This window comes from Quercus suber, unplaced genomic scaffold (assembly GCF_002906115.3).
Source record: "Quercus suber isolate HL8 unplaced genomic scaffold, Cork oak 2.0 scaffold_115, whole genome shotgun sequence".
Lineage (NCBI taxonomy): Eukaryota > Viridiplantae > Streptophyta > Magnoliopsida > Fagales > Fagaceae > Quercus > Quercus suber.
Genome location: NW_027069580.1, coordinates 948,035 through 969,755, shown reverse-complemented (window position 1 = coordinate 969,755; position 21,721 = coordinate 948,035). Strand labels below are relative to the sequence as shown.

Below are 21,721 nucleotides of genomic sequence, written 5' to 3'. Positions count from 1 at the left end.
TAAAAAAGGAGAGAGAGAGAATGTTGTAAATGGGCTAGTAATGCAGCTCAATAAAAAAGTAAAAATGATATATATATATATATATATATGGTCATGAATTAAACTTGAAGCGAAATTGATCTTATTTGGACTAAATTTAGTTTATTATGTAGTTTGTCTATAGCTAGGTTGAAATCAATTTTTATATTGTTTTTTATATGCTTTTTTTGAATGAAAAGCATCAAACATAGAACAAATTCTTTAAATTAAGAAAAACTATCAAACCAAGAAAATGCACAATTCAACAGAATTTGATGACTTGTTAAACAGCTCTTTGGCCACTAGTCTCAAATCCATTTCCACAGTGAAATTTAATTGCAGCACTTATGCATTCTCTGTTTCATGTCTGATTTTTATTTCAAACCTTTTTTTATTTAAATTTTTGCCGTCCTGTGAATTTATTACCTGGGAGGTGGTAGTTAGTTAGCATTACCCATCAATGTGAAACAATGTTCTGAGTCCGTCCTTTCCAAAGCAAAGAAAGAGAAACGAAAAAAAATAGGATTCACATGATTTTGTAGCTTATACTTGGTACCACTGTCCTTACAATTAAAGTGGGTCATGCATAGTGTCGGTTTAAATTAGTGCAATTGGTAAATTCCTCTTATTGAATAAAAGATCAAAGATGGAATCTTGTCAAAACCATAAAGAAATCTATTAATATGTTGACCTAATTGTCAGAGCAATGACCTAATTAGCATATAATACAATTTCAAATATTTTGGTATAAATGAAAAAAAAAAAGAAAAGAAAAGAAAAGAAAAGAAAAAGTGAAGAAGTAAAGGTTTTAGACCGCAAATCAGATTCATATCATTCTGGCTTAAGCTTATTTTCCTACCATTCATTCAAGGTGGTTGAAGACAATTACTATGACAACTATAACCAATTAAGGAGAAAGAAGAGAGCAGAGTCATTAATTTCAATGTATTGACTAAAAACCAAAATCGAATCTGTATGCCTATCATAATGTCAACTACAAGAATCAATTCCTTCATATAATTGTTATTGGTGGCTAGTCACTAGTGCACCAATCTTTTGGGCTCCTTTCTTTTATTGAGAGTCTGAATTAAATTCTCTCTCTCTCTCTCTTTTTTTTTTTTTTTCAATTCTATAATGTCTAAGCTAGAGGTACGTTGCATTAGACCTAAGACTTAACATGCATTCTATTGCAGCTAATATTGGTTGTGTTAGGGCCTTAAGAAGCATGCATTGCTCGTGCTATGAGCCTATGAAAAAAAACAAAACATGAAATAATATAATAATAAGATGTATTGAATTGTATCAATTATAAACCATTAGCTAGTACAAACTATAGTAGATGTCATTGATACTTTAAAGAATATGGAATATTTATTCAATTTTTTTGGTGACTAAAAACTAGGGCAACACGGAGATAAATGAGCACCAACTTGATTATTGGAAATTTTATTCATGTCAACATGGAATCAAGGCTTAGAGGTGATTGGTAATGGCTAACACATTGCTGCTTAGCTGGGTAAATGTGGTACTCGAAGCAGATATTGGAGACTTGACGGATTGATCCTGGAAACCTTGCTCACACGAGTCTGCATCGTTCATGGCAGCTGAAACCCATGTACTAACATCACTATATTTCTTATCTCCCAAGGCAACGGTCGAGTCCTGAATTCGATCAATTGCATCTCCATAGTTCTCAGCGCAATCGGTTAGGGCTTGCTTCAAGCCCTCGTCCTTTGCCGAACCTCGCTGTTTTTTGACTTCCGCATTTATTTCGCGAGCTTTAGTCCCTGTATGTTTTAGTGCAACTTTGGCTATAGTCAGGAGATCTTTTGCTGATTTGGCCTCAGAGTCCGATTGAAGAGTGCTTAGGCACAGTGACTTGTACAAAGTGTAACCACAAGCTTGATCAATCAAGTTCTGGCAAAAAATTTGGGTTGGAAAGACAGCCAAAAGAAGCACAAAGACGAGGCTTGAAATGGGATTCATGTTTTCACTATAATATTTTCTTTTCAGATAAATTTTATGTTTTTAAATAGGTGCGGTCAATCTAGCTATTGGACTTTTTTTTTCTTTTTTTTCTTGGGTGTTTTCGAGAAACTCGTAGCTATTGGACTATGGCTATATGGAGAAGAGTTGGGATGTGATCGGTTCTAAGTTCAATTACCTATTTTGAATGATGATCTATAAAAAGTAAATGGAATATTTTAGTGCAGGATTGAATTACGTATGACCACACAACCACACTGTTTAACCGGTCCCTATGACCTTGCAGCGGTTATTATGAGTTGGCTGAATATAGAGTTTGTACTTAGAACCATCCACTTCCAAGTTTCTAGCAAAACTTTTCCATCTTCCCTTTATTTTTAGTTGACATAAGTAATTATCATCTGTTCGGGGTTAAGTCTCGTTGTATAAGAATGTTCTTCTCTACTTCATTTAATTATCTATTTTCCTAATAGAAGCTTGGGTACTTGTTTGGATCCAATATTAATCTATAAAGTATTGGTTCCATAGTCATGACCATTGTTGAGAATGAAGGGGCTTGATCTTACTTTCCTTCCCAAATAGAAATATAGGCGGGGGGAAAATTGATGGGTTCTACCCCTTAGAAATAGAGATAAGATAACTAGAATTGCACATAAAAATTAAGAATAGGTTTAATGACAACTTTTTTCACAATTTGCTGAAGTGACTAATTGTGAATGATGGATAATATAAGTAGTGTTAGTATATATTTGGTAAACTGTAATAGACATTGTAATGTGATAGCTATTCTTTAGTTAGTTATTTTTATACAACATAGAATAATTATTTCTTATGAATAACTATTTTTCAAAATGAGGAATAACTATTCTTCTTTAAAAAATTTGTAATAGCTATTCTTTAATAAGTGCAATAATCTCTAAAATTAATATATACTAGTTATAGGCCTATCCGTTGCACTGTTTTATGAAAAAGCTTATAAAATAAATGTATAAATAATTATATATTTTAATAGATTCAATATAGATAAAAGAAAAAAATTATCAAGTGTAAATAATTATCTCACTAAAATGAGGGGTAAGATATCTTCCTAAAACTAAATTTAATTGATAATTCCAAATTGAATTTTAAATTGATAATTATTTAAAAAAAGTACTAAACAATTGATAAATCTAAAATTAATATAATCTTGATAATATTATAAATTAAAATTAAAGTTGATAATTCAAGAATACATGTGTAGAACATCTTGATAATTTGATGTAACATAAAAATCAAATAAGAAAATTGTTAAAATTAATCTATTAATTCTAACCATATTTATTCATTAATTCTAAGACCCTAACCCTAAGCATATAAATTAGATCAAAGTGTTCGGGGTTAAGTCTCGTTGTATAAGAATGTTCTTCTCTATTTCATTTAATTATCTATTTTCCTAATAGAAGCTTGGGTACTTGTTTGGATCCAATATTAATCTATAAAGTATTGGTTCCATAGTCATGACCATTGTTGAGAATGAAGAGGCTTGATCTTACTTTCCTTCCCAAATAGAAATATAGGCGGGGGGAAAATTGATGGGTTCTACCCCTTAGAAATAGAGATAAGATAACTAGAATTGCACATAAAAATTAAGAATAGGTTTAATGACAACTTTTTTCATAATTTGCTGAAGTGACTAATTGTGAATGATGGATAATATAAGTAGTGTTAGTATATATTTGGTAAACTGTAATAGACATTGTAATGTGATAGCTATTTATATATTTTAGCTATTCTTTAGTTAGTTATTTTTATACAACATAGAATAGTTATTTCTTATGAATAATTATTTTTCAAAATGAGGAATACCTATTCTTCTTTAAAAAATTTGTAATAGCTATTCTTTAATAAGTGCAATAATCTCTAAAATTAATATATACTAGTTATAGGCCTATCCGTTGCACGGTTTTATGAAAAAGCTTATAAAATAAATGTATAAATAATTATATATTTTAATAGATTCAATATAGATAAAAGAAAAAATTATCAAGTGTAAATAATTATCTCACTAAAATGAGGGGTAAGATATCTTCCTAAAACTAAATTTAATTGATAATTCCAAATTGAATTTTAAATTGATAATTATTTAAAAAAAGTACTAAACAATTGATAAATCTAAAATTAATATAATCTTGATAATATTATAAATTAAAATTAAAGTTGATAATTCAAGAATACATGTGTAGAACATCTTGATAATTTGATGTAACATAAAAATCAAATAAGAAAATTGTTAAAATTAATCTATTAATTCTAACCATATTTATTCATTAATTCTAAGACCCTAACCCTAAGCATATAAATTAGATCAAAGCTAAAAAAATTAGTTTAAACAAAAGGAAACCAATACACAAAACCTAATCAATTTAATAAAAACAAAATACAAAAATGAAGAAGAAGCCTTTAGAAACTTGACAATGCTTTCGAATGTTTTGAATTCATTAATTAAAATCACATGAAAACAAAAAACCAATAATAACACTAAAGAAAATAAACAAAATGAAAATAATAATAATAAAAGAAGAAAGAATGCATACTTGCATTGTCATAGGATTTATGCATTTACATATTGAAATAAGCTTCACTCCAAAAAGAATATATAAGGTTCTATATATATTGGTGGAGTTCTATTTGAAATATAATTCATTTAAATCTTATTGAAATTAAAGATATCTAATCAATGTGTTTGTTTTTATCCCATAAAAATTGGAATTAAAAAAGGGTCATATGAATAGAATAAAAAAAAAGAAAAGAGTTGATTCAACATAACAAAACATATAAAAAATACAAAATTAAAAAAAAAAAAAAAAGAGAGAGAGAGTAGAGAGAGAGAGAGAGAGAGAGAGAGAGAGAGAGAGAGAGAGAGAGAGAGAAAGATAGCGTGTGGCTGATAGCTCTAAGGAATTTTGATATATATATATATATATATTTTAAAAGTCATCAACATAGAAATTATCAAATTAAAGGAGATATATACTATTTTTTAGAGCAGATAGAGATTATCAAATTATTGGAGATATATACTGTTTCTTAGGATAGATTTATATTAATCACCTCTTAAAGATTTTGGATTGTGCTTATCCCTTAATAATCAAGTTTTCTAGCTTGATATTCTGATAAAATAATATTAATTTAATAATATTAAAATTTTGAAAATTTAGATGATTAATATTATCTAAATTAAATTTTTGAATGTTAAATATTATCCCCTAATTTAAGAAATATATCCTAACAAATAAAAAATAATGTTAATTTGATAATTATCTAAATTAAATTTTTGTATGTTAAATATTATCCCTTAATTTAATAAATATATCCTGAGAAATAAAAAATAATGTTAATCTAATTTTATTTAATGATAAGAATGAATTAGAGTCTTAGCAGTATACTATTCCATTTTAGTTCTTTAAAAATCTAAAAATTTAATAAAATTTCTGCAATTTAGTAAAGTCATGTGGCGGTAAAAATTAAAGAGAGTGAAATTTTGTGTCAATAACAGAGTTGATAAGAGGAACAACAAATTGTAAAAATAAAAATTAAGGAGAGTGAAATTCGTGTCAATAGCAGAGTTGTTAAGAGGAACAAATCCCATGGTTGAAATTTCCAATTTTATGAATAGCACCATAGTTTAAAACTGAAATGGGAAAAGACACACATTGAGTTATCATTGTATTTTGGCCCATCCCATTAGCTATAAGCTATAGATGGTTTTAATAATATCTTCACAAAATTGGCATAGACATACTTTATTTATTTTTTGGTGAATAATTGAACGCTAGTTTAAAGTTTAAAAAATGCTATCATGAATGATTACATGTAATCTTGACATGGACATACTTTCTTGAAGTTTCTTGTTAAGAGCACCCACAGCAGATGTGGGATATGTGCCAAATGCTAAATATTTGGCATATATCCCACACCAAACACCAAAAACTCATTTTATCAAATGTGTCAAATCTCAAAAATTTTGCCACATGTGAACAGTACCGTTGCAAATTTGCAACGATACGGACAAAGAATTGTTATAATTTTTTTTTTTTTAAATTTTGTTTTCTCTCTCCTCTCTCTTCAATTTATTCTTTTCTCTTCTCAATCACCTTTGTTCTCTCTCATCGGTTTCCTCTTACTAATTCCCTTTCTCTTATAAATTGTTGATCTTGATCCGTCATCACCAATCTTTCACCAGTTGCATTTTGCATCGTCATCGCCGATCTCTCTGGGCATCGTCATCGTCATCGCCGATCAGAGTCGACCTGGGCATCGACGTTGAGGTGAGATCGAAATCAACGTTGAGGTGAGATCTTGATCGTGGGCTTCGACGTTGAGGTGAGGTGAGATCTTGATCGTGGGTTGTAAGTGCTTGTGGGTTTTGGTTGCCGGTGCAAGTGGATTTGTGGCTTTGGGTTGGCGGTGCTAGTAGTTTCATGGGTTTGGGTTGCTTGGGTTTTAGGTTGTGTTTTCTGGATTTGAGTTGCTGTGCTAGTGGGTGTTGCTCTGTTTTTAATGGGTTTTGTGGTGGATTGTTGATGCGATGGTTATGGTGGTGGTGGTTTGGTTTTTAGTTTTTTGTTTTGCAATGAATTGTGGCTGCCACAGTGGTGATGGTGGTGGTGACGGCAATAGTGTTGTGGATGTTATTTATTATGTTAGATATATTATTTCATTGTGTTGTTTATATTATTTTTTTTGATAAATAAAAAGTTTATATTATTTTAATGTACAGTAAATATTATTTTAATGTATAGAATTGAATAATAAAACATATAATAAATAAGATATTATAAAACACCGTGGTAAAATAATAAAATAATTCTTTGATGCGATAAAATCCTACTTTTTTTTGCAATATTTGCTGTGAATGCTCCAAACCAATCTCACATGAGCTCCAGCATTAATGTTATGTTACTGTATTCAGTATTCTTCCCCGACAGTCCTTTGCCTTGAAAAGCCACGCTAGACCTTCCCAAAAGCAGTAGCAAAGTTATTTAATTATAGACTCAACTTTTCTGTGCTCATTATTAACTCCTGTACTGTTCATAACACCTCTCTTTAAATCCACTAGCTATCTACTTCCACCACCCCATGGAGCTTAAGCTCATGAGAAAGAGCAAAGAGAAAAAAAGAGTTTTTACTTCTTAGACAAAGAGAGACAAGCATGGAGGGGATAGATCATAGGATTGTGAGTGTCAATGGCACCAAAATGCACATAGCAGAAAAAGGACAAGGCCCAGTAGTACTATTCCTCCATGGCTTCCCTGAGCTGTGGTACTCCTGGCGCCACCAGATTCATGCTTTGAGCTCACTTGGATACCATGCTGTAGCAGCAGATCTCCGGGGCTTCGGTGACACTGAAGCACCAACTTCCATCACCAGCTACACCTGCGATCACATTGTCAATGACCTTGTTGCTCTCATTGACTCTCTGGGTGTGGAGCAAGTGTTTCTTGTGGCACATGATTGGGGAGCCATCATGGGTTGGTTCTTGTGCTTGTTTAAGCCTGAAAGAGTGAAGGCATTTGTGTGCCTTAGTGTTCCATTCGCGCCAAGTAGTCCACAGATGAAGCCAATGGAAGGAATGCGAGGTTTCTTTGGAGATGACTACTATATATGCAGATTTCAGGTTCTTGTTTTGTTAACATAACCAGATGTGGCCTCTTGTATGATTAAATGATCATGTTTTAGTATAAAATCTTATTTGTTTAATCCCCTCTACCTCATTGGTGCCTAGTTTCTATGAAACGGCTGAAACAGTTAGGTAAGCATGCTTGTTTGATTTGAGCAAAGGCTCTCTAAGTCACATTATTTGCTTTGTTATGATTCTTGCCCAAGATTTTTAGGCTTACGCTTATAGTACACGTTACATTCCAAGTTATAAGAGGCTTATCTTGGACTCTGAAAATTTAAAACCAAAACTTTGTAACTAACATCTTATATTGCCACCCAATTTTACTTTGATATTTCCATATGTGTTGCAGGCACCAGGAGAAATTGAAGCTGAGATTGCTGAAATAGGTACAGCAAAGGTACTCAAGACCATTTTCTCAATTCGAAAACCAGGTCCACCCTGCTTCCCTGAAGGAAATGCATTTGGAATCAGTACGTACCAATGCTTCAATTTCCTTGCCCTCTTGGCTTTCAGAAGAAGAGCTTATTATGTCACAAAATTTGACCAGAAAGGCTTCACTGGAGGATTGAACTACTACCGAGCAATTGACCAGTATGTTACAAACTTCAATGAAAATATTTCAAAATATAAATGTCAAAACATTTCTTATGCTTAAGACTTGATATGTAACAAATTCTAGGTGCCCATTTCACGTTTAAGGTTTTAATTCTTAAATCTAACTGTGTATAGAGTCATGTTTTTAAAAATGACTACATCTTAGATTTGTAATATTTAATATGAAACATGAGATTGATTCATTTCAAATGGAGATGATCCTCTTCCAGGACACTCACCCGGCATGTTTTTAATCAACAAAAGAACCAAAATCTTTGGTTCACATAAAATATAAGCATGGAACTTAAATCTTGGTCTTCCTTAACATTAAATGTCCCAGTACTTTGGTATTCATAAAACAAACGTTTGAGAATTAGTTTATGATTATTGCAAAAACTGGGAGGTCACAGAAAAATGGACCGGAGTGCAAGTGAAGGTACCTGTGAAGTTCATAGTGGGGGATTTGGACATGGTGTACACCACCCTGGGGACAAAGGAATAGATACACAATGGTGATTTTAAGAAAGATGTGCCATTTTTGGAGGAAGCTGTTGTGATGGAAGGGGTGGGTCACGTCATCAACCAAGAAAGAGCAAAGGAAATCGGTTCTCACATCTATGACTTCATTAAGAAGTTCAAATAAATTCTGTCTGTAATTTGTGCACTGTTTCTATGGGTTCATTAGGATTTCAATCTGTCACCTCTAGTGAAAGTTGATCTATAAAAAGTAAATGAAATATTTTAGTGCAGGATTGAATTACATATGACGACACAACCACGTTGTCCAACCGGTCCTTTTGACCTTACAGTGGTTATTACAACGAGTTTGTACTTAGAACCATCCACTCCCAAGTTTCTAGCAAAACTTTTCCATCTTCCCTTTATTTTTAGTTGACATAAGTAATTATTATTTGATCGGGATTAAGTCTTGTTGTATAAGAATGTTCTTCTCTATTTCATTTAATTATCTAATAGAAGATTCGGTACTTGTTTGGTTCCAATATTAATCTATAAATTATTGGTTCCATAGTCATGACCATTATTAAGAATGAAGGGCTTGATTTTACTTTCCTTCCTAAATAGAAATATAGAAATTGATGGGTTCTACCCCTTAGAAATAGGAATAAGATAACCAGAATTGCACATATAAATTAAGAATAGGTTTAATAACAACTATTTTTTTTTTCCATAATTTGCTAAAGTGATAAATTGTGAATGGTAGTAAATATTTAGGCTCCGCTTGGGAGTTCATAAAGGAATGGAATGAAATGGAATGAGACAATCATAAGAGAATAGAAATGAATGGAATGGAATGGAATGTATTTAAGTAAGGGAAAGGAATGGAAAAGAATGGAATGGAATGGAATTAAGTAACCTTGTTTGGATGTTTTAAAATAAAGGAATGGAAATGAATGAAAATTAATGGAATGTAAGTAATTCTGTTTGGGAGCAACATGGAGAGAATGGAATGAAATCATTTTATAACAATATTACTATTAAATCTCTGTTTTAAAATAAATGGTTGAATATATAGGGGTATTTTAGGAGTTTTAGTAAAAATATCATTAAATCTAATTCCATTCCCTCCAATTCCTCCCAATTTCGAGGGGAATGAAAATTTGAGATTTTAAGGGAATAGAAAGGAATGGGTGTTCCCTCCTACCCATTCCATTCCCTCCCACTTAAACTCCCAAACAAAGGAATGGACTTTCCATTCTCTCCATTAAAACTCCCAAACAAGAGAAGGAAAGAATATTCTAAAATTATTCTTTTCCATTCTATTCTATTCCCTCCTCCCAAGCGGAGCCTTAGTAGATTATAATAGACATTGTAATGTAATAACTATTCATATGGTTTAGCTATTCTTTAATTAGTTATTTTTATACTACATAAAATAGTCATTCCTTATAAATAACTATTTTTCAAAATTAAAAATAACTATTGTTCTTTAACTAATTTGTAGTAGATATTCTTTAGCAAATGCAATAGTTTCTAAAATTAATATATATTCAAATAAATAAACTTGTCATATACAAGTAACAGTTATAAAAATAAAAAATTCATAAAAAAAATAACTCATTTCTCTCTCAATTTTTTTTAAAATTATTATTTTTAAAGAAATATAATTGTATGAGTAAAATATTTCATAAAATAAACCTTAAGTTATATTTTAATGTTACAACTCACAACCAAACTTATAAATAAGTTAAATTATTTTATTACAACACATTTTATTTTCAATAATAAATATTACAATTTTTGTTGTAATCCTTATTCAGTGTACTAAACATGCCTTTAATACTAGGCTCATGTAAAAATAATTGTCAACCACTTACAACTTGCCACCAACAAGTTGCAAAAGTAAAAATTAAAGAGAGTGAAATTTTGTGTCAATAACAGAGTTGATAAGAGGAACAAAAAATTGCAAAAATAAAAATTAAGGAGAGTGAAATTCGTGTCAATAGCAGAGTTGTTAAGAGGAACAAATCCCATGGTTAAAATTTCTAATTTTATGAATAGCACCATAGTTTAAAACTGAAATGGGAAAAGACACACATTGAGTTATCATTTTATTTTGGCCCATCCCATTAGCTATAAGCTATAGATGGTTTTAATAATATCTTCACAAAAGTGGCATAGACTTACGCTTTCGAAGTTTTATTTATTTTTTGGTGAATAATTGAACGCCAGTTTAAAGTTTAAAAAATGCTATCATGAATTAATGATTACATGTAATCCTGACATGGACATACTTTCTTGAAGTTCCTTGTTAAGAGCACCCATAGCAGACGTGGGATATGTGCCAAATGCTAAAAATTTGGCACATATCCCACTCCAAACACCAAAAATTCATTCTATCAAATGTGCTAAATCTCAAAAATTTTGCCACATGTGAACAATACCATTGCAAATTTGCAACGGTACAGACGAATAATTGTATAATTTTTATTGTTTTTTTTTAATTCTATTTTCTCTCTCCTCTCTCTTCAATTTATTCTTTTCTCTTCTCTCTCACCTTTGTTCTCTCTCACCGGTTCCCTCTCAATGATTCCCTTTCTCTTATAAATTGTTGATCTTGATCTGTCATCACCAATATCTCACTAATTGCATTTTGCATCGTTATCACCGATCTCTCTGGGCATCATCATCGTCATCGCCGATCAGAGTCGACTTGGGCATCAACGTTGAGGTGAGATTGAAATCGACATTGAGGTGAGATCTTGATCGTGGGCATCGACGTTGAGGTGAGGTGAGACCTTGATCGTGGGTTGTCGGTGCTTGTGGGTTTTGGTTGCTGGTGCAAGTGGATTCGTGGCTTTGGGTTGGTGGTGCTAGTAGTTTCGTGAGTTTGGGTTGCTTGGATTTTGGTTGTGTTTTTTGGATTTAAGTTGCTGTGCTAGTGGGTGTTGCTCTGTTTTTAATGGATTTTGTGGTGGATTGTTGATGACGGTGGTTGTGGTGGTGGTTTTGTTTTTAGTTTTTTGTTTTGCAATGGATTGTGGCTGCCACGGTGGTGATGGTGGTGGCGACGGCAGCAGTGTTGTGGATGTTATTTATTATGTTAGATATATTATTTTATTGTGTTATTTATATTATTTTTTTATAAACAAAAAGTTTATATTATTTTAATATACAGTAAATATTATTTTAATGTATAGAATTGAATGATAAAATATATGATAAATAAGATGTTATAAAATACCGTGATAAAATAATAAATTAGATTTTTGATGTTATAAAATATTCTTTTTTTTGCAACATCTGCTGTGAATGCTCTAAACCAATCTCACATGAGCTCCAGCATTAATGTTATGTTACTGTGTTCTTCCCCGACAGTCCCTTGCCTTGAAAAGCCACGCTAGACCTTCCCAAAAGCAGTAGCAAAGTTATTTAATTATAGACTCAACTTTTCTGTGCTCTGCATTAACTCCTGTCTGTTCATAACACCTCTCTTTAAATCCACTAGCTGGCTACTTACACCACCCCATGAAGCTTAAGCTCATGAGAAAGAGCAAAGAGAAAAAAAGAGTTTTTACTTCTTAGACAAAGAGAGACAGGCATGGAGGGGATAGATCATAGGATTGTGAGTGTCAATGGCACCAAAATGCACATAGCAGAAAAAGGACAAGGCCCAGTAGTACTATTCCTCCATGGCTTCCCTGAGCTTTGGTACTCCTGGCGCCACCAGATTCATGCTTTGAGCTCACTTGGATACCATGCTGTAGCAGCATATCTCCGGGGCTTCGGTGACACTGAAGCACCAGCTTCCATCACCAGCTACACCTGCGATCACATTGTCAATGACCTTATCGCTCTCATGGACTCTCTGGGTTTGGAGCAAGTGTTTCTTGTGGCACATGATTGGGGAACCATCATGGGTTGGTACTTGTGCTTGTTTAAGCCTGAAAGAGTGAAGGCATTTGTGTGCCTTAGTGTTCCATTCGCACCAAGGAGTCCACAGATGAAGCCAATGGATAGAATGTGAGGTTTCTTTGGAGATGACTACTATATATGCAGATTTCAGGTTCTTGTTTTGTTAACATAACCAGATGTGGCCTCTTGTATGATTAAATGATCATGTTTTAGTATAAAATCTTATTTGTTCAATCCCATTTACCTCATTGGTGCCTAGTTTCTATGAAACAGCTAAAACAGTTAGGTAAGCATGCTTGTTTGATTTGAGCAAAGGCTCTCTAAGTCACATTATTTGCTTTGTTATGATTCTTGCCCAAGATTTTTAGGCTTACACTTATAGTACACGTTACATTCCAAGTTATAAGAGGCTTATCTTGGACTCTGAAAATTGAAAACCAAAACTTTGTAACTAAAATCTTATATGCCACCCAATTTTACTTTGATATTTCCATATGTGTTGCAGGCACCAGGAGAAATCGAAGCTGAGATTGCTGAAATAGGTACAGCAAATGTACTCAAGACCATTTTCTCAATTCGAAAACCAGGTCCACCCTGCTTCCCTAAAGGAAATGCATTTGGAATCAGTACCAATGCTTCAATTTCCTTGCCCTCTTGGCTTTCAGAAGATGAGCTTACATATTATGTCACAAAATTTGACCAGAAAGGCTTCACTGGAGGATTGAACTACCACCGAGCAATTGACCAGTATGTTACAAACTTCAATGAAAATATTTCAAAATATAAATGTCAAAACATTTCTTATGCTTAAGACTTGATATGTAACAAATTCTAGTTGCCCATTTCACGTTTAAGGTTTTAATTCTTAAATCTAGCTGTGTATAGAGTCATGTTTTTTAAAATGACTATATTTTAGATTTGTAATATTTAATATGAAACATGAGATTGATTCATTTCAAATGGAGATGATCCTCTTCCAAGACACTCACCCGGCATGTTTTTAATCAACAACAGAACCAAAATCTTGGGTTCACATAAAATATAAGCATGAAACTTAAATCTTGGTCTTCCTTAACATTAAATGTCCCAGTACTTTGGTATTCATAAAACAAACGTTTGAGAATTAGTTTATGATTATTGCAGAAACTGGGAGGTCACAGAAAAATGGACCGGAGTGCAAGTGAAGGTACCTATGAAGTTCATAGTGGGGGATTTGGACATGGTGTACACCACCCTGGGGACAAAGGAATACATACACAATGGTGATTTCAAGAAAGATGTGCCATTTTTGGAGCGCCGTTGTGATGGAAGGGGTGGGGCACGTCATTAACCAAGAAAGAGCAGAGGAAATCGGTTCTCACATCTATGACTTCATTAAGAAGTTCAAATAAATTCTGTCAGTAATTTGTGCACTGTTTCTATGGGTTCATTAGGATTTCAATCTGTCACCTCTTGTGGCACTAATTAAGCTTGGTGGTTGAATAGAACTTGTCATATTATCTACAAGGCTGCTTTATTAAGTATGAATTTCAACTTGAATATCTATTTCTTTACAGTTATTTCATTATTATTGAGAAGCACATATTGGTACATGGATTACCCAAATCCCAGTTATTCATGGATGGTTAAAATTTGAGTTTAAATTGTTGTTTTAAGACTCACTGAGTGTGGATGTGTGTAAATTACTCGTACAAAGAATTATATAGTTATTTTTGTAGAAGTGGAAGTTGAATAGAAGTAGATAGGAGCTTTTGAAAGAAGCCAAAAGGCTTTCATAAATTAAAAAAAAAAAAAAAAAAAAAAAAAAACAAAAAAAAAAAAAAAAACCAAAAAAAAAAAAAAAAACCAAAAGGCTACGCAAGAATCAAAGAATGGCAAAATAAGGATTTCCTGCTTGTCATGTCCCTATTATTGTTGGATTTAAGTGCAAAAGCCTAAGTAAATATGATGGCGTCTAAATGCATTGAACACCAATTAAGCTGTATTATTATTTTAGACTCCATAGAATGAGTTTAACTTATTTTCAGTACTTTTTTTTTTAAACCTTATTTTATTTTAATGAAAAACTGTCACATTATTTATTAACTAAATAAAATGTAGAAATTAAAACTCACTATCATTTGTTATTGTATATTTAAAATAAAAGAATATGTCCAGTTAAAAAAATACTGGAGGTAAGCGAAACCTCCCATGGAATCAGAAATTTGTGAAAATTTTGTGCTCACAATTGCATTGCACTCATTTTGTATGTGACACTTATATATTTGGGACAAGATTATATAACCTAAATGAATTAGAATGCCATCAACCTCATTAATCTTCTAAAATACTTCAAATTCTTCATCTTATATCACTCTACGTCGTCCTCACATTGCAATATTTTTCAGAACGAATTTTAAGAAGAGGCAAAAATGGAGATAAAGATCAATAGCTTGGGAAGGAGTTGTGTTTCAAGGATTTGGAACCATATTGCACCGGCTGTAATATTACTAATTCTTCTTCCATTAATTTTTACCATCTTATTTTTTAACTTTAACTTTTTAATTCTTTAACACTTTTTTTTAATTCATTCAATCTCAATTTGTGTTTCAACGCTATGCACATCCACGCGCACAAAAAAAGAAAAAGTCAAATCAAATCAAATGTCACTCTCAAAAATGAAAGGAATCATTTCTACCGGGTGTTTGTGGTAAAAAAAAGAAAGATTTTTGAAATAAGATAATAATAAGATATATTGAATTATATCAAGGTTATACGGGTATCACTTTTAGAATACTTATTAATAATATATTTTAAAAAAATTTAAATACGATTTTTATGAAAAATGAAAAAAATTGTCAAAATATTAATTACTTCTTTTTATTTTTCATAAAAATTTTCTTTAAATGAATTATTAAGGGTACTCGTTAACATTTCTCTTGTACTAACCATTAGCTAATACAAACTATTCAACCCAACAAAAAAAAAAAAAAAAAAGCTGGTACAAACTAGTAGATTTTATTGATACTTTATAGAATATGGGACTTTTATTTAATTTTTTTGGTAACTAAAAACTTGGGCAACACGGAGATAGATGAGCACCAACTTGATTGTTGGAAATTTAATTCATGTCAACGTGGAATCAAGGCTAGAGCTTACTGATAATGGCTACCGCATTGCTTTCCAGCCGGCCAAGTTTCGTAGTCGAGTCAGATATTGGAGACTTGAAGGGTTTACCCGCGAAAACTTGGTCACACCTTTGTATATTGACCAAGGCCTCTGCCAACCAGGCTTTAGCTTGGGCATAATTGGAGACAGATGAGATGGAATATTGCGCGGCCTGAATTTTCTCAACTACAGTTAAAAAGTAATCAGAGCAACTGCTTAGGGCTCTCTTCACGTCCGCGTTCGATTCTGACTGCATCAGCTTGATGATTTGGTTATCTAAATCTTCAGCATCAGACTCTGTATATTTTAATGCAACTTTGGCTATAGTTTTGAGGTCTGTAGCTGCAAGGGCCTCAGCGTCCGGGGTAAGAGTCTGATGGCACAGAATCGGGAAAGAGGTGTAACCACAAGCTTGATCAATCAAGTTGCAAAATATTTGGGTTGGAAAGACAGTCAAAAGAAGCACAAAGACGAGGCTTGAAATGGGATTCATGTTTTCACTATAATGTTTTCTTTTCAGATAAATTTTATGTTTTTGAATAGGTAGCTATTGGGCTTCTTCTTTTTTGTGTTTTTGAGAAACTTGTAGCTATTGGACTATGGTTATATAGAGAAGAGTTGGGATGTGATCGGTTCTAAGTTCAACTACCTATTTTGAAAGTTTACCTATAAAAAGTAAATGAAATATTTTAGTGCGGGATTGAATTACATATGACCACACAACCACACTGTTCAACCGGTCCTTTTGACCTTCAGTGGTTATTATAAGGAGTTTGTACTTAGAACCATCCACTCCCAAGTTTCTAGCAAAACTTTTCCATCTTCCCTTTATTTTTAGTTGACATAAGTAATTATTATTTGATCGGGATTAAGTCTTGTTGTATAAGAATGTTCTTCTCTATTTCATTTAATTATCTAATAGAAGATTCGGTACTTGTTTGGATCCAATATTAATCTATAAGTTATTGATTCCATAGTCATGACCATTATTAAGAACGAAGGGGCTTTGGTTCAAAAAAAAAAAAAAAGAACGAAGGGGCTTGATTTTACTTTCCTTCCTAAATAGAAATATAGGTGGGGGGAAAATTGATGGGTTCTACCCCTTAGAAATAGGAATAAGATAACCAGAATTGCACATATAAATTAAGAATAGGTTTAATAACAACTTTTTTTTTTTCCATAATTTTCTAAAGTGATAAATTGTGAATGGTGGTAAATATTTAGTAGATTGTAATAGACATTGTAATGTAATAACTATTCATATGATTTAGCTATTCTTTAATTAGTTATTTTTATACTGCATAAAATAGTCATTTTTTATAAATAGTTATTTTTCAAAATAAGGAATAACTATTGTTCTTTAACTAATTTGTAGTAGATATTCTTTAGCAAATGCAATAGTTTAACTAAAATTAATATATATTCAAATAAATAAACTTGTCATATACAAGTAACAATTATAAAAATAAAAAATCATAAAAAAAAAATAACTCATTTCTCTCTCAATTTAAAAAAAAATATATAATAATATATATATATATATATTATTTTTAAAGAAATATAATTTTTTGAGTAAGATATTTCATAAAATAAATCATAAGTTATATTCTAATGTTACAACTCATAACCAAACTTATGAACAGATTAGTTATTCTATTACAACACATTTTATTCTCAATAATAAATATTACAATTCTTGTCATAATCTTCATTCAATATACTAAACATGCCTTTAATGGTAGGCTTATGTAAAAATAATTGTCAACCAATTACAACTTGCCAACAATAAATTGCAAAAATAAAAATTAAAGAGAGTGAAATTTTGTGACAATAGCAGAGTTGATAAGAGGAACAACAAATTGCAAAAATAAAAATTAAAGAGTGTGAAATTTGTGTCAATAGCAGAGTTATTAAGAGGAACAAATCCCATAGTTGAAATTTCTAATTTTATGAATATCACCATATTTTAAAACTGAAATGGGAAAAGACACACATTGAGTCATAATTGTATTCTGGCCCATCCCATTAGCTATAAGCTATAGAAGGTTTTAATAATGTCTTCACAAAATTGGCATAGACTTACGCTTTCAAAGTTTTTTTTGGTGAATGAAATGTACGCGAGTTTAAAGTTTAAAAAATACTATCATGTATGTTTACATGTAATCCTGATACGGACATACTTTCTCGGAGAAGTTCCTTGTTAAACCAATCTCACATGTGCTCCAGCATTTATGTTATGTTACTGTGTTCTTCCCCGACAGTCCTTTGCCTTGAAAAGCCAAGCTAGCCCTTCCCAAAAGCAGTAGCAAAGTTATTTAATTAGGGACTCAACTTTTCTGTGCTCTGCATTAACTCCTGTACTGGTCATAAAACCTCTCTTTAAATCCACTAGCTAGCTACTTCCACCACCCCAAGAAGCTTAAGCAGTTAAGCTCATGAGAAAGAGCAAAGAGAAAAAAAGAGTTTTTACACATAGAGACAGGCATGGAGGAGGGGATAGATCATAGGATTGTGAGTGTCAATGGCATCAAAATGCACATAGCAGAAAAAGGACAAGGCCCGGTAGTACTATTCCTCCATGGCTTCCCTGAGCTTTGGTACTCCTGGCGCCACCAGATTCATGCTTTGAGCTCACTTGGATACCATGCTGTAGCACCAGATCTCCGGGGCTTCGGTGACACTGAAGCACCAACTTCCATCACCAGCTACACCTGCGATCACATTGTCAATGACCTTGTTGCTCTCATAGACTCTCTGGGTGTGGAGCAAGTGTTTCTTGTGGCACATGATTGGGGAGCCATCATGGGTTGGTACCTGTGCTTGTTTAAGCCTGTAAGAGTGAAGGCATTTGTGTGCCTTAGTGTTCCATTCACGCCAAGGAGTCCACAGATGAAGCCAATGGATAGAATGCGAGGTTTCTTTGGAGATGACTACTATATATGCAGATTTCAGGTTCTTGTTTAGTTAACATAACCAGATGTGGCTTCTTGTATGCTTAAATGATCATGTTTTAGTCTAAAATCTTATTTGTTTAATCCCATTTACCTCATTGGTGCCTAGTTTCTATGAAACAGCTGAAACAGTTAGGTAAGCATGCTTGTTTGATTTGAGCAAAGGCTCTCTAAGTCACATTATTTGCTTTGTTATGATTCTTGCCCAAGATTTTTAGGCTTAGACTTTAGTACACGTTACATTCCAAGTTATAAGAGGCTTATCTTGGGCTCTGAAAATTGAAAACCAAAACTTTGTAACTAACATCTTATATTGACATCCAATTTTACTTTGATATTTCCATATGTGTTGCAGGCACCAGGAGAAATTGAAGCTGAGATTGCTGAATTTGGTACAACAAATGTACTCAAGACCATTTTCTCAATTCGAAAACCAGGTCCACCCTGCTTCCCTAAAGGAAATGCATTTGGAATCCGTACTAATGCTTCAATTTCCTTGCCCTCTTGGCTTTCAGAAGATGAGCTTACTTATTATGTCACAAAATTTGACCAGAAAGGCTTCACTGGAGGATTGAACTACTACCGAGCAATTGACCAGTATGTTACAAACTTTAATGAAAATGTTTCAAATCTAAATATCAAAACATTTCTTATGCTTAAGACTTGATATTTAACAAATTCTAGGTGCCCAGTTTGCGTTTAAGGTTTTAATTCTTAAATCCAACTATGTATAGAGTCATGTTTTTTAAAATAACTATATCTGAGATTTGTAATATTTAATATGAAACATGAGATTGATTCATTTCAAATGGAGTTGATCCTCTTCCAAGACGCTTACCTAGCTCGTTTTTAATCAACAAAAGAACCAAAATCTTGGGTTCACATCAAATATAAGCATGAAAACTTAAATCTTGGCCTTCCTTAACATTAAATGTCCCAGTAATTTGATATTCATAAAACAAACGTTTGATAATTGTTTCTGATTATTGCAGAAACTGGGAGGTCACAGAAAAATGGACCGGAGTGCAAGTGAAGGTGCCTGTGAAGTTCATAGTGGGGGATTTGGACATGGTGTACACCACCCTAGGGACAAAGGAATACATACACAATGGTGGTTTCAAGAAAGATGTGCCGTTTTTGGAGGAAGCTGTTGTGATGGAAGGGGTGGGTCACTTCATCAACCAAGAAAAAGCTGAGGAAATCGGCTCTCACATATATGACTTCATTAAGAAGTTCAAATAAATTCTATTAGTAATTTGTGCACTGTTTCTATGGTTTCATTAGGATTTCAATCTGTCACCTCTTGTGGCACTAAGCTTAGTAGTTGAATAGACCTGATCATATGATCTACAAGGCTGCTTTATTAAGTATGAATTTCTGCTTGAATATCTATTTCTTTACAGTTATTTCATTATGATTGAGAAGCACATATTGGTACATGGATTCCCCAAATCCCAGTTATTCATGGATGGTTAATATTTAAATTTAAATTGTTGTTTTAAGACTCACTGAGTGTGTGTGTGTGTAAACTACTAGTAAAAAGAATTATATAGTTATTTTTTATTTGGAAGAAGCTTTTGAAAAAATAAAGAAGCCAAAAGACTTTCATAAATTAAAAAATAAAGGCGAAAACCACATTTTCATCCTTACATTTTCATGCGATTCCACTTTGGTCCCTAACTTATCCTGGAAAACGCGTCTTGTTCTTGCCCTTACTATTACATCAGAGACGAAAAATACACACGTGGCAAACGGCATAAGTGAAAAATATTAAAATAATATCCACAAGTCTTCACGTCAACATCTAAATTAAAAAAATTAATTTATTAATTTTAACTAAATAAAAAAATTAAAAACAGAAATAAAAATAAAAAATCACATGAATTATGATTTAAATATGTCTTGAACAAGAACAATAAGAATACAAACCTAGATCAAAGACACATATTAAATCAAAATTTTCATTTTCCTTTTTTTCTTTTTTTTCTTTTTTTGTGTGTGTGCAATATCACACTACAACAACACAATCCTATAAATTCAATTTAAGATAGCAAAATCAATAGGAAAATAAAATAACAGAGAAATTAAAAACACAACCAAACAGATAATCAAGCAAAATCCCAACCAGACTTTTAAGTCGAATAATAGTACAATAATCATCCAGAAAATTCAGTTTTTTTTTTTTTTTTTTTTTTTTTTTTTTTTTTTTCAACAACAACAACAACAACAACAACAACAACAACACAACCTCGTAGTTTAGATCCATATCATCTGCTATTTCAAAATTAAAATATATTATAAATAAATAAATAAAACAAAACATAAAACTTAATCACCACTAGCCTTCTAGTACACATAGGCCAAACCATACTTGCCACAGTAGTGACAGTCAAAGTGGTTCGCCATGAAAATTCCAGTGCCGCACTCAAAGTTAGGGCACTCCTGATGAAGCCACTGGACCTTTCCAAAATCGTCCACCTTGTGAAACTAAAGGATCGCGAGCTTCACCTTCTTGTGCTTGTGCTTGATCTTCTTGGGCTTGGTGTGGGTCTTCTTCTTGCGCTTCTTGGCACCACCGCGGAGGCGAAGCATGAGGTGGACGGTGGACTCCTTCTGGATGTTGTAGTCGGCTAGGGTTCGGCCGTCTTCTTCGTCTCCGACGCTTTCTTCCGTGCTTTCCTCTCCTCCTTCTCGTTTGAGAGAAGGGCTTGTGTTTGTGTACGACGCGCCACTTGGATCTGAGGTTTGTGTTTGGTTTCTCAAAAAAGATAAGAAAATTTAGGTTTTGAGATTTGAGTTTGGAGGCTGAAAATCTGGGTTTGAATTTAGTGTTTGGGAGCCGAAAATCTGGATTTGATTTTTGTGTTTGATGTTTTGGTGGTGTGGGGGTTTGAAATATGGGTTTGAATCTAGGTTTGAATCTGGGTTTGAATTTAATATTTTGGGTTTAAATTTGCTGGGTTTGTGTTCTTGTTCAAATATTTAATGT

The 21,721-nt window shown here is 32.5% G+C and overlaps 4 protein-coding genes and 1 pseudogene across 4 annotated transcripts; 3 read left to right on the top strand and 2 right to left on the bottom strand.

The window, feature by feature from the left end:
- Nucleotides 1-1,491: 1,491 nt before the first annotated feature.
- Nucleotides 1,492-2,004, bottom strand: LOC112016204 (pectinesterase inhibitor 3). The gene has a single exon (XM_024048723.2). The coding sequence runs from the start codon at nucleotides 2,002-2,004 to the stop codon at nucleotides 1,492-1,494; it is 513 nt and encodes a 170-aa protein (XP_023904491.2).
- Nucleotides 2,005-6,846: 4,842 nt separating this feature from the next.
- On the top strand, nucleotides 6,847-14,212 carry LOC111994706 (uncharacterized). The gene is made up of 3 exons (XM_065775581.1): nucleotides 6,847-7,660; nucleotides 8,016-8,257; nucleotides 13,778-14,212. Exons 1-3 carry the CDS (start codon nucleotides 7,196-7,198, stop codon nucleotides 13,962-13,964), a joined length of 894 nt encoding a protein of 297 aa, XP_065631653.1. The 5' UTR covers nucleotides 6,847-7,195; the 3' UTR covers nucleotides 13,965-14,212.
- On the top strand, nucleotides 12,100-13,779 carry LOC136068436 (uncharacterized; annotated as a pseudogene).
- Nucleotides 14,213-15,761: 1,549 nt separating the features above from the next.
- LOC112016212 (uncharacterized) lies at nucleotides 15,762-16,274 on the bottom strand. The gene has a single exon (XM_024048731.2). The coding sequence runs from the start codon at nucleotides 16,272-16,274 to the stop codon at nucleotides 15,762-15,764; it is 513 nt and encodes a 170-aa protein (XP_023904499.1).
- A 1,878-nt stretch (nucleotides 16,275-18,152) lies between these two features.
- LOC112016209 (uncharacterized) lies at nucleotides 18,153-20,159 on the top strand. Its single transcript, XM_024048726.2, has 3 exons — nucleotides 18,153-18,733; nucleotides 19,088-19,329; nucleotides 19,725-20,159. Exons 1-3 carry the CDS (start codon nucleotides 18,266-18,268, stop codon nucleotides 19,972-19,974), a joined length of 960 nt encoding a protein of 319 aa, XP_023904494.1. The 5' UTR covers nucleotides 18,153-18,265; the 3' UTR covers nucleotides 19,975-20,159.
- Nucleotides 20,160-21,721: the final 1,562 nt, after the last annotated feature.